We start from the raw sequence: 13,998 nt of genomic DNA, 5'->3' as shown, positions 1-13,998 counted from the left end.
TGTCATGCTATCATATCCTGTACACACCCCTTGAGGGTACATGGCAGGAATTTGATGATGATGATGAACTAATGAAAATGTGTCAATGTATATGGTTTGGAAACCTTGTATTTCTGAAACGCATTCCTTTGCGGTGTCGGCATGAATGTCAGCAACCTGCAGCACTATAGAACACAATATGATAAAATTATGCGTAAATCCCTTGATTGAACCTACGTAGTTCAGTTGGTATTGACGGTGCCCTTTAGTTGGAATGACCTAGGTAATTTGCATCCATCTAGGATGCAAAATACTTTTTTTTCTTTTTTTCTCCAGGAAACTGGTTTTTCATCCCACAAAATAGGCAAACCAGCTAGAAGAATATACATAGTATACTGGTGTAGGACACTACAGAAATGAGGATTAACCAACCTATTTTGATAAATGTATGAAGTAAAGAAATCCCTTGATAACTGCAAAAAGAAACACTGTTGGCTGAATGTATTTCAGAGGAGGTGTTGAAAATGACCTACTTGTCACAGCTGTTGAGATGTCTCACCTTTGATAGCCCTAACATGCTCAGTGGTTCCTGGATGGTATTATGGTTTTCTGATAGCAGTGCTTCTATATTTAACATGCTCCTGTAGTTCATCAATAATCCTCATTTGGGTAGAGTATACTAGTGATTTCAAATGTCCCCACAATCAAAGTCCATTTATTGCGACCATGAAGATGATATAATTGGTCCCCCTTGACCAATCCATCTTTAACACATTCGCTGCCATGCTACTTGGGCAGAGTTTGTTACCGTACACGAAGCATTTTCACTTCTCCAAGGTCAGTACGGGTAATCTCGTTGCCGGCAGTAAGCGTCATACGAGTATATTTGTAGTTGGCTTGTGAGGCTCATATATCATCTACGATATTACACATTTTCGCTGCTAGCTCCGAACGCCAAGCATTTTCACTTCTTCAAGGTCAGTACAAGTAATCTCATTGCTGGCGGTAAGCATCATACGAGTATATTCGTAGTTGGTTTGTGATGCTCATATACCAACTACTAGTATACTCGTAGTTGGCAGCGAATGTCTTAAAGAAACCTTAGATGTAGATACTCCAGTTTCACAACTGAAGTACACAAAGCTCCATAATTTTTGAAAGAAATATAATCCATTGTGGAAGATGTTTTCTGTCAGATTTTGCATCATATTATAGTACAAGGATCCTCTGTGACTCAATAGGATCTTTGTCACGACATTTGCCTGTTTGGCAAAACATACAGTCCTATTAATCTTCCTTTAAAAACACCTGCTTGCAGATTGATGAAGGAATTTTGTTGATTCCACATAGTTATTCTTGACTGAATAACTGTTTCTTCATCTGATGTACACAGTTGTAGAAACTACTGATGAAATACCAATTAAGGATGACAATAATGATTGTCTGGTAAAAGTTCTTGAATGCAGCTGAAAAAAGCATGGTTAAGCTGATTTTCATACAGCGGAACTCCATACGGCTCTTTGGAAGACACCCTCTTCCACTGTTGTATGGATCTATGTGCCATTAACTGCAGTATATTTTCCTTAATTTTCAGTATTCTCAAAATTTTTAAACTCCAACGTCTTTATTTTTTGGTGCAGAAGCTGTGCAGCACTTACAAAAGTGGTGATGAAGACAGTGAGAGGTGAATGTTCAAGAGCATGGAACTCAATGACCAGGGAACACCTCTTGATAAAGCTGATGTGCTTCATGGGCATTTCTGTTGGCATGATCAGGCTTCATCAGATATGATTCCCATTCACCTGTGGTAAGTTGATTTTGCTAACTGGTGAGTAGCTGCAGATTCGAGTGTAAAACTCCTATTGACTGACTGGAATATGGCATTTAAAAAAAATGGATGTCTTGGGCAAGTAGGATACTGCATAATTTGTTGAGCCCTGAGCATGATTATAATAAAAGAATCTTTTAGTCATTTCAGTAGATGTGAACCCAAGCTCCATTACAAAACATGGAAGTATGGCTTAGAAACACTGAAACAAATAGTAACTTCCATTTGCTCAGAGTAAACCTGTTAGACTGAATGCAACTGTAGACATGTCTTGCATATGATTCTGGTTGTTTACATTAATGTGATTCATCAAGTTACATCTCTCTACTTTGCATGTTGTCTTTATTTTACAAAGGGCTCAGTCTTGGAAAGGCGAGGTTTCTGGAATCATGTTTATGGGAACCTTTTTACTTAGTTTTTGTGGTGTAAAATATGATAAAAGTTTATGACACTAATGTATATTAATATTCCATTGAAGGTTACATTAGAATTATTAGAAGGATTTGTCTAGAAGAGACTTTCTTTCAGGCCAAGTGACATTTTGATTGAGTAATAAATCAGGTTACTTCATGTCAAAAACAATTAAAAGCAGATTGAAGGCCTAAGTTTGCTAAATTACATCAGACAAGATTTTGAAAGCATTTGCTGCATTCTATTTCACCCCATCTTTCACTTTTGTTCGAGGTTTTTGAATGATAGTTTTAATTTCTGGTTTATCCATAACTAGAATTACTTCTTCAAAAAATTAACTTCACTCTTCCTGGAGTAAAATTCACATTCTGAGTAGAATCCAACAAGAGCATTCAGTTTCTCATTCTTCATAGAATAAAATGGATATGAAGTCAGGGAATTGGATATCAGGGCAGCTGATTGACAGATACTAAAGAGTAGTATATGGAGGAGCAGTAGTATCCAGGAGAAAGCAGGTGAACAAGTGCTGCAATACTCTGTTCTTGGAACACTACTGTTTAATTTCTAAATGATATAGGAAATGGTTTGAAGAGAAATATTCACTTGTTTGCTGACGATGCATAAATGGGTAGTATAATAATCAATCAAGGTGATGTAGAGAGCTTGCAAGATGATTAAATAGGCTGACAAGTATGGAAAAAAGATAATGGGTGCCATTTTAATGTGGAAAAGTGCATTGTGCATTTTGAGATAAAAAGATTACAAGCTTTGTACCACAGTAATGGAACTGTACTCCAAGAAATTGATGAAGCTAAGGATTTGGGAGTGGTAGTAGATAGAGAATTGAAGTTCGGAGGGCACATAGTTCATAGGATTGCTTGGTTATTGAAGAACACATACTAATATGCAGAGATAAGGAAGTTCTCATCCCTGTTTATGAGGCTTTGATACATCCACATCTGGATTACTGTACTCAGTTCTAGTCACCTAGATTTTATGGGGTTGAAGAAGTGGTAGAGAGAATCCAGAGTTGGGTGACCAAGATGGTGAGTAGTCTGCAGAATGCAGACCACTCACCAATTCCATCTACTAATTGGCCAGTTTGATCTACTAATGAAATGGCCAATTTCATCTACTAATGCAGATGAAATTGGCCATGCAAGCTGAAGGCAATCTAGAAGAATTTTATCATTATGCCGCAAGCAAAAGAAAGAATGAATGTGAAAGAATAATTATATTGAATGCAGATGGTACTTTAGTGTCAGAAGCTAACGAGATTGTTCAATTAATGAGTACTCACTTTGCTAAGATATATCAACGAGGTGTATGAAACATGGTGCATAGTGCTACTCCTACATTGGATGAAGAGTTTAGAGGTTCATGAAAATGAGGTTGAAGAGCTGTTACATAACCTGGATAAGAATTTGTCTATAGGGACAGATGGAATATCATGGTTTGCTAAAGGAATGTTCAGCCGAATTGGCTAGGCTTTCACATGTTTGTATAACTTGATTCTCAGCTCAGGAATGATACAAGAGGAATGGAAGCAATGTATGATAGTTCCATTGTACAAGGGTGGTGCAAAACTGATGTGTTAACTACTGACATCAATATCTCTGGTGTGGTAGTAAAGATTTTAGAGAAGTTGATAAGAATTCGCATACAGAAATGAGTAGACAAACAAGCTATTCTCTACAAGGAGCAGCATGAGTTCACTAAAGGAGGGTCGTGTTTTAGCAGGTTGCTCATATTTTATAACAATGTTATAGATGAGTTGGATAAAGGGAAAGGATACACTATGATAATGTTGGATTTTTCTAAGGCATTTGATAGGATACCACACAAAAGGTTGTTGCATAAACTTGAGAATATGGGATTGGAATATAAACTCTTGACTTGGATCAGGGGATGGTTGACAGACAGATATCAAAAAGTGGTATTTTGTGATTGTAAATCTGCCACATTTAATATGACTAGTGGTGTATCTCACCATTCAGTCCTTGGGCCATTGTTGTTCAATCTATAAATTAATGACTTTAGGAAGGGTCTAGCAGGAGATGTGCAATTGTTTGCCGATGATGCAAATATAGGCAGAGCAATCAGGGATGCTACTGATATCCAGCACTTACTGTACACCCCTTAAGGGTACATGTCAGAAATTTAATGATGAGATATATATATATATATATATATATAAAGCAAAGTCCGTTTTTGATGTTTTTCTTTATAACTTGAGAATGGATTGACCAATTTTGATGATTTCTGCATTGATAGATAGAGGATGTTTCAATGATAGTTGATATGCATTTTAATCGATGTACACCTCCTGATTATGGAGCAGTGATTGATTTTTTTTTACCTCCCTCTATACCTTGTACTGCAGTTTAACAATATCTGTCCACTATTGATGCCAGATATCAATAGTGGCCAGATATTTAGATATTGTTAAATTCTATTGTTAGATATTGTGATATTAAGTATATCACAAAAGGTTTCTTTGATTGTTTGGGATGAATGTACAGTATCCCATAAAACATCTCTTGAAGTGGTCCACAGAACACTGAGTAATGTCAGATCAGATGATCAAAGAATGGGTGGAATAACCATTTTATTTGCTTGTGATTTTAGACAAATACTGTCTGTTGTATCATGCGGAACTAGCATGGATGAAGTGAATGTCTGACTTTAGAAATCGTTATTATGGCATGATATAGAGAAGTTTTCCCTTAAAACCAATATGTGTGGTCACCTACATGGAGATTCTGATGTTTCAAAATTGTTAAAAATTGCAATGGTGAAGTTCAGCAAGAATGGGAAAATTATATTAACACATCTAAATATTGGGAAAACTGTCCAAACTGCAGATGAACTATTGTGTAATGTCTACCCATATATTGGGAACATAACAGAAAAGTCACCTTCTTGGTTCAAGGAGAGAGCTATCCGCACACCTCGAAATGACTGCATGTCAATAATGAACAAGTTGGTTCTTAATAGGGTTAATGGATCTGTTAGTGTTTATAAATCAGTAGATACTCCTGTGGATCTAGATGATTCAGTTCATTTTCCCATGGAATTTTCCTGGTTGGCCGAGTGGTTAGCATATCCACTCTCTAGCCAAAAGGCTGTAGGTTCGAATCCTGCTGTGGGCATGGATGTTTGTGATTATCTGGGAAAATATTAGTGATGGTGGGCGGTAGATGGTGTTGATGTAGTTGCAGTTTGTTGTAGTTGGTGGATTGAGTGGTGGAGACAGAGAGTTGTAGAGTAGGCACCCTCCCTCGATGAATCTTTGGACTCCCTGGAGGTGTCACGTAATGATAATAATAATAGCACAACTTCAAATGCACTCAAGTGAGAACTTATAGAATATATTGTGTGTGGAAAGAAAAATTTGTTAAAAGTGTTTTTTAAAGAGCATATTATTATTATTATTATTGCGTGACACCCCCCAGGGAGTCCAAGGACTCATCGTGGGAGGGCACACTACTCTACTTTTGCTAAATACATCTCATCCTCTCTACTACTACTTAATTCTCCAACTATGACACTACTACCATCATTGCCATCTATTGCCCATCCTCATCAACAGTAATAATTTTTGTCTGTAAATTGCGTGTATTCTGAAGTCTGATTTGTCTGTACACAGGATGAAAAACCAGAGTTTCTGGGAGAAAAAAACCCTGCTACCACCATATGAGATAGGCTAACTCACCTTCAACTGAAAAGCCCATATAAGGATTCCCCTCATCAAGACGAGAATCATACCCAGGTCTATTCCAATCGAGGGGGCGTAATGTTCCACTATTCTTCCAGTTGCGCTACAGCAGCTATGTGATCTGTAGGTTGTTTACAAAATCAAAACTTATATATATGATACAAGTTTTGATTATTTCGAAGATAAGGTTTTTAATTTTTTTGTCACTCTTAATTGTAAACGAGGTTTAAGGCTGCTCAAAAAATATCTAGGCTGATATGATCACGTAAAGAATAAGAGATAGGATCCAAAGTTTATAGTAGATTATTTAGGATCACGAATGGCATAGTTACATGAGTGCCATTATCATATATGCATTATGGTAGTCTATGATCATTTGTTTACTTGTTATTATTACTGGATGCTCTAAACATTAATTTAGATGGAATTAGATGAACAATTGGTAGGATACAGTAATTATTAATTGGTAATTTTTTTTTTCACTTTTTTTTAATAATTTAATATTTTTGTAGAGATCTTGAAGCAAGAAAAATAGCTGTAAGTGGTTTTTTAATTGTGTTGAAAAACCAAAAATTGTTAGCACCACTTCCTCTAAGCCAGAGTTCCAGTCAAAACAGTAGTCAGTCTTCAAATAGTCAGGTCAGTTTTCATAATGCATTTTTTTATTTTGTTTGTAGAATATAGAGCTTACCTTATCAATATTTTCAAATCAGGAATGCATATGTAATTATTGATTTTAAAATGTTGGTTTCCATGGTTTGCTTCCAGTAAGAGACTGGACATTCTGAATAATCCATCAATATTGGTATTTCTATATTTTTTTCTATCAGTCTGATATATGAGAGTTAAAAGAACCTACAGCACATCAGTGCTGTATAGGAGATAGGAAGGATGGGAAACAAGGAACCTATTGATAATTGTGACTGGTTCGAGGTGGTATTTACTGGAAAACACTTCATTAGGAAGGCTATTTGAGTGAAATAAATGAGGAAGAGAATGTAGTATGGAAAAGATAGACTCCAGTTGGGTTTATATAGATCAAATTTATTTGAAACTAAGTAAGAAATACCAATACGTTTCGCCAACTTAGCTGTTTGGCTTCTTCAGGGTAAAAAATAATAGATACAGAACAACTTAAATACTAAAACTGTTCATGAAGGAAAGAACACCGAATACAATTGTATTTTTTACAAAAAAAAAGAAGAACGCATACATCACACGCATGCAGCATGTATGATGTCAACTGTTGTTATGCAGGAACGTTCTGTAATTAGCAGCAAGATTTAACTCTGGCATGTTTAAAACTTTAGTTAAGAAACAAATGGATGGACGCATCAGCCTTACAGTCTATCGCAAACCAACCAACACAGGTCGATACTTGCACTTCACATCTTCGCACCACATTTCCCAAATACTAAGCATCGTACACATGCTAAAAAATAGGGCCTCTCACATCACTACAGAGAATAAAGATCTCAAAGATGAACTATCCCTGATATCAAAAACCCTTATAGACAACGGTTACCCAAGAAAATTGATTCATAAGATACTTTTCTGTGACCCTCCCCCCACAACAACAATCTGAAGAAATACGTCATAATTCCGCCATCGCAATTCCTTATACTGGGACAGTTTCCAGAAAGATTGCTACACTCCTCAAGCCACATGGAATATGAGTGACTTTTAAACCTTTAAGGACTGACTATCCACCAATTCTTAAGATCTCCGAAAGACAGTCATGCTTTCTTCAAATATGCCGGCGTCTATAACATCCCCTGTTCATGCAGATTAAACTATATTGGTCAGACTTCTAGAAGTTTGGAAATCAGAAAAAAAGAACACGTAGGAGACATAAACAATAACAGAGAAGACAATTCGGGGTTAGCACTTCATTTCTCCAGGACAAACCATACCATAGAATGGGACAAAAGCTCCATGCCCTACTTAGAGGAAGATTTCCGCTCCCATACCATAAAAGAAGCCATAACAATTATTTGTTCTAAACACAACCTAAATAGAAACCAAGGATTAATTCTGCCTGATATTTGGAAGATGATCTTATGACGGTCTTTTTTCTAACGGTGTGATATTTTTTTTTTGGATATCTTGAAGAAGAGAGAATGATAGCGCTTTTCAGTCTGAGATCATTTACTATGGGTTCCGGTAATGACGAAACCGCCTTTTCTATGTTACATATGATGTTCACTTTAGGAATTTGGTCAGGGGCAATGACAAAGTTGAACCCTTTCTTAAGTATACTAACTTCTGGTTTTGTTAAAATGTGATTGGAGAAATTGAAGATTACTGTGTTGTCTGGCAGATTAGGTCTTGACTTAATAACTTTTTTCATAAAGAGCGTTGAATTTTTCAATTTGGCTTTGCTTGCTGATAGAAAAGGCCTTGGAAAACTATTATTTAACGTTCTGTCTAAAAGTGACCATAGGTTTTGGTCTATATTGCTGGAGATGTCTTCATATATGTGATAGCATTGCATATCTACTTTGCTTAATTCAAATCTAATATGTTGTATACGCTCACGTAAAAGTGCTAAGGATGTTTTGAAATATATTTGTTTAGCTCTTCGTGAATGGAACCATTCTTTCATAATGAGAAACTGAGGAATGATATTATAGTTTCTGCATCTTTTTAAGAAAGTAAGGTGGTTAATCAGTTTGGCTTTTTTGCATTTAAGTTGCTCAAATCTACGTACCTGGTACTTTATTTCCCCATGGAGACTATTCACAATGATTAAAAGTTATTTTCGACCAAATGAACTATGGAAAAGATAGATTTCAATTGGGTTTATATAGGTCAAATTTATTTGAAACGAAGTAAGAAATACCGACAAGTTTTGCCAACTTAGCTTTTTGGCTTCTTTTTCTGTGACCCCCCCCCCCACACACACACAGTGACAACCTGAAGAAATACGTTATAATTCCACCATCACAATTCCTTATACTGGGACAGTTTCCAAAAAGATTGCTGCACTCCTCAAGCCACACGGAATACGAGTGACTTTTAATCCTTTAAAGACTATCCACTAGTTCTTAAGATCTCCGAAAGACAGTCATGCTTTCTGCAAATGTGCCGGCATCTATAATCCCCTGTTCATGCAGATTAAACTATATTGGTCAGACCTCTAGAAGTGTGGAAATCAGAAAAAAAGAATACGTAGGAGATGTAAACAATAACAGAGAAGACAATTCGGGGTTAGCACTTCATTTCTCCAGGATAAACCATACCATAGAAAGCATAGGGACAAAAGCTCCATGCCCTACTTAGAGGAAGATTTCTGCTCCCGTATCATAAAAGAAGCCATAACAGTTATCTGCTCTAAACACAACCTAAATAGAAATGAAGGATTAATTCTGCCTGATATTTGGAAGACCTTCATAAGATCTTTAAGCATGCCTGAGTTAAATCTTGCTGCTAATTACAGAACGTTCCTGCATAACAAATTGACATCCTACACGCTCCATGCGTGTGATGTACGCATTCTTCTGTTTTTTTGTAAAAAATACAATTGTATTCGGTTCTTTCCTTCATGAACAGTTTTAGTGTTTAAGTTGTTCTATATCTATTATTTTTTTTTACCCTGAACAGCTAAGTTGGTGAAACTTGTCGGTATTTCTTACTTAGTTTCAAATAAATTTGACCTATATAATCCCAATTGAAGTCTATCTTTTCCATAGTTTATTTAGTCGAAAATAACTTTTAATCATTATGAAGAGAATGTAGGTTAGGTTCACTATGTTTGCACTTGGAGGGAAAAAGGATGTTTGATAGCTTCTGCTCTTATTTCAAGAGGCCCAACCTAAAGTGGAGGAATGATGTTTGCCAGTTCAGTGAAGCAGCAACCACAGAAGTACCAGTTTTTGAGGTTTGTACAGAGTTAGTATCTGGATGGGTGAAAGGTAGCATCTTGAGCAGAAAGCAGTGCCTGTTGATGTCCATGTTCGGTTCCATAGCTTCCCCAACCCTTAGAGGTGGTTGGGGAAGCTATGGAACCAAAGTGTGCCAGAAGAGGCTGGACGTAAATGTCATATCAAGGAGTGAGTTCTTATCCTGTCTGATGATTGAGGTTCCTTTTTTCTGAAAAAAAAAATAAAATAAAATAAGAGGCAAGACAGCATTTTATTAGCATTAAAGGTGACCAGGATATCCTCACACTGTTGAAGAATGGTATAGAGATCAGTATTTAAGGCATTGGTTGCAGATAGTCTTGAAGCTTGGGATGTTTGAGTGCTGCATGGTTTGCTGAACGAGTAGGATAAATGAAATGTACTGTCATTAGCAAACTGGATAGTATTAGTGGGGATCGAGAGTAGGTCATTTATATAGAGGATGGGTTATCGAACAGAACTGGTGTTTAACCCTGAAGTGAGAGAGCTCTATCATGACAAAGAATGAAAGACCTGAGAAAATTCATGCCACCCAACTATAGAGGATGGTCGGTATATACCAGTGAATGACAATTTACCAAGCAGATATGATCATAATCTCTAGAAATGTGACGAGCAACACACATTTCTCCAATCCTTTTTATGGAACATATCCTGTTATGGGGGATGTAACAAAAAAGGTCACCTGTGGATCTAGATTGGAAGAATCCATACTGATAGTTGACACCGGTAGGCCTCTAGGCAGTGGAGAAGTCTATTGTTGATGACTTTCTCCATTATTTTGGAGAGGATTGAGGTGAAGACACTCAATCCCCTAATTAATGTTTGATGGTAGATTTTTATATTTCTTTTTTTGGAATAGTTTCTATGCATTGGGATAAGTGCCAACTGAGTACAAAAGGTTGCACTGATGCTATAGGACAGACGTTAGTTCTGGAACATAATGTTTGAGCACATTTGGGGAGATGCCATTGGGATCAGAAAACTTTTTGGTGTCTAAGTTTAGTATTCTTCTGATGTCTTTTTGCTGACAAAGCAATGGCAGCATGTGGTGTACTATTTCAGTGTGCCAGAAAGGGATTTGCATCAATTATCTTTGCAGAAGTTGGAAGAGAAACATGATGCCAGGAGGTCAGCTATATTTTTATGCGCTGTGATAATGGTGCTGCCTGAATTTGAGATAGAGGAGTGGAAGTGCAAGTTGACATAAGTTATGCCCACTGGCTTTGCGACGGATCAGAAAGCATGGCTTCTATTTGGAGATAGAGGTGAGTTTTCTGGTATTGACCCTTATGAAGTCAGATTTTGATTTGTTGATGGTCATTCTGCATTTATTATGTGCTTCATTATAGGCTAAGTATGAAGCTGGAGTTCTTGTTACAAACCAACTGTGATATGCTTTATTTTCTCTTCATCTGCCTATGTACATTTTTTGTTAAACCATAGCTTGGAAACTGGGTGGGAATTTTGGATAGAGTGAATATTGAAGTATTTCATGCCAGTGTGGATAATTTTGGATATGAAGAGAAGGAAACTTGCACAGGATTTTGGTCTGAGTTACTGAAGGAAGATGTAATCTTACATCATAACTGCAGTGGTTATGAAAAGATCAAGGTATTGAGAGATTGTTATCAGATATCTGGTTTGGTAGATGTGCGATTTGTGTTAGGTCACTGCTTAGAGCAAATATTTCTACATCTCTTCCAGCTTAGTCAGTGGAATTATAAAAAAAAAAAAAAAAAAAGGAAACCACTTGGAATTGTGGAAATTAAAGTTACACAGGGAGATGACTTCAATATTAGATAATACTCACTGCCTTGCCCAACAATTGTTGGTTGTTTCTTAACCAGGTCTCCTTCCAAATACATTGTTGATGTCAGTTCTCTTTGTGAGTCAGATCATAACCTTAAGTAGGTCTCTTTACTGTTGAATCAATAAAAGTTACTTGGGGATGACCTGTATGATTTCTCTTACTCCTTTCCATCTCATTACTATTTCCATTCTTGTGATCCAACATCTGCTTTCAGCAAATAATAGAAATAATTCTAGCTGGGATGAAGGCATTCATTGCCCACTGTCATATGAAATCCCCAACCAGTGTACAAACTTTCGTTTCTCACCAAGTATGGTAGGTAAAAAAAAATTCCAGCTTTGTGCTCAACCTACAGCCCATCTTATTAATGTTACAGGAAAAGATCATGAACACAACAAAATCTGATTCTGAAAAGGCCGTTGTGCATCCTGTTCAAATGCTTGTGAAGCTTTCTGTTGCCTTGCTGGTGCATTGGGTGCAACTAACCATTCCATGCACCCATCTCTCACTTATCCTAATGGTAAGATCACATTATCATTGAAATGTAAGGTAAGACCCTCTTGCCTAATTCTTTTCTTTCTTCTCTTCCAACTTTTACTTTTGTATAATGGGCCACTGCAGATTACCTCCCTGATCCAGATGGTGTCCCTCCTAATGTTCTAAACTCATCAGAATTAATACCCACCTCGTGTCATCTTTTAAGTCTTTCCTATGTGACTAGCATCTACTTTGCAGCATAGAGATATGCTTATATTCAGTCCATTCACAAAAGTGATGAAAAGTCAGCCAACAAGCTCCCATCAAATCACTCATACATCAGTTTTCTCTAGGTTTTGCTACTCTTTATCCACAAATAATCTCCTAGCTGTAACCACTCACCTTTAGAAATAACCTATGGAAAAGTTTGGAGAAACTTCCCACATTATTCTTGATACTTCATTCAGTTGGGTTTTGCACCATCGCTTACTCAGCAAACTTCCAAGATTATGGTCTACTTCACAATTCTGTTTTCAGCTTCCTCTTTGGTTATTCACAACATGATATGGTGGATGAATTTCCCTATTCATATTTCCCCACCATTGCTGAAATATCACGGGACTCTGTACTTTCATAAACTCTCTTCCTCCTATTCATAAATGAACATCTCTCAATGAGCTCAAATTCAATCTGTTTACTGATTTCCTCTTCTTTGCTTAACATAACTTGTAGTGAACAATTATTAGAAGCTTCAGATTCTTCAGTAACTAATGTGTGAAGATAACTTTGTGAAGTACAGTGCTTAATGAATGCATTCCTGTCTTATTTCTCAAAAGAAAGATATTGTTTTGTTTCCCCTTATTCCTGATAATACACAGGTCACCAAACATGATCTTTACACCATTTTGTAAATATTCTTTATTATTATTATTATCCACAACCTCCAGGAATCAAAGACTCATTGAGAGAAGCTGTAGTTCATCCACACTAGTTGTCATGCCGTCTCTTGAACTTATTTACACTGGGTGCACTCATTGCTTCAACAGGTAAACTGTTCCACTCATTTACTTCTCTGTGCTCTGTGAGATAAAAATCAGTTATTACTCCTTTCTTAATTGCATGCAAACTTAACTTCTATTGATGCCCCTTGTCCTTTTCTCACTTTTGATATAACAAATTTTTTCATGAGTTGATAACTTGTAACACCCTTTCAGAAGTTGTTTACCTGTGTTTTCGTCCTCCTTACAAGGCCTTGTAAGGAGGACAGAATTAATCTCCTAGGTTCGGAAGAGATAAAGATTCTGCGGAAAGAGTGCAAAGAAGAGTAACAATGGCAATATCAGGATTATGGAATATAGATTATGAGGATAGATTGAGAGTTCAGATGTCAGACTGCAAACACAGGTAAACAGGAAAAATAGGTTGATATGATAAAAATCTATAAACTTCTGGCCTGGTTGGCTGAGTGGTTAGTGTAGCTGCTCTCAACTAACAGGTTGTTGGTTTGAATCCTGACATGGGCATGGATGTTTGTGATTTCTTTAGGTGGGAGATGAATTTCAATTTCAATCCTTAACCCACCACAGTACAAATATACTATAGGTTTGCTAATAACCTTTAATGGGTGGGAACAATTTTTTTTTTTTTTTTTTAACAGTTATCTTCTGAGTTGTATATGCAATTTTTGCAATGCAACGTCTGAACTTCAGTTTCCTATTCACCATGACTCCAAGCTAGCTTCATTGGTTTCTTGGAACATAATCCTATCAATATGATATGCTGTTGGAAATCCCATCACTCCAAAGTGCATAACTTTACTGTTATTAACATTGAATTGACCATATATTGTACTTTTTGTATTTTTATTATT

The 13,998-nt window shown here is 36.6% G+C and overlaps 1 protein-coding gene across 1 annotated transcript in view; it reads left to right on the top strand.

Moving 5' to 3' along the window:
- The window catches only part of LOC150106343 (Fanconi anemia group I protein-like), a 370,741-nt gene that overhangs the window by 341,365 nt on the left and 15,378 nt on the right, over nt 1–13,998 (top strand). Inside the window, exon 16 of the mRNA XM_090392981.1 lies at nt 6,449–6,575. Coding sequence (XP_090249107.1) covers nt 6,449–6,575 — 127 coding nt within the window. The remainder of the gene's footprint in view (nt 1–6,448; nt 6,576–13,998) is intronic.

Source organism: Typopeltis vanoorti, chromosome 5 (assembly GCF_054136105.1).
Source record: "Typopeltis vanoorti isolate ZY-2024b chromosome 5, IOZ_Tvanoo_1.0, whole genome shotgun sequence".
Classification (NCBI taxonomy): Eukaryota; Metazoa; Arthropoda; class Arachnida; order Uropygi; family Thelyphonidae; genus Typopeltis; species Typopeltis vanoorti.
This window is presented reverse-complemented; position numbering and strand designations above follow the sequence as displayed.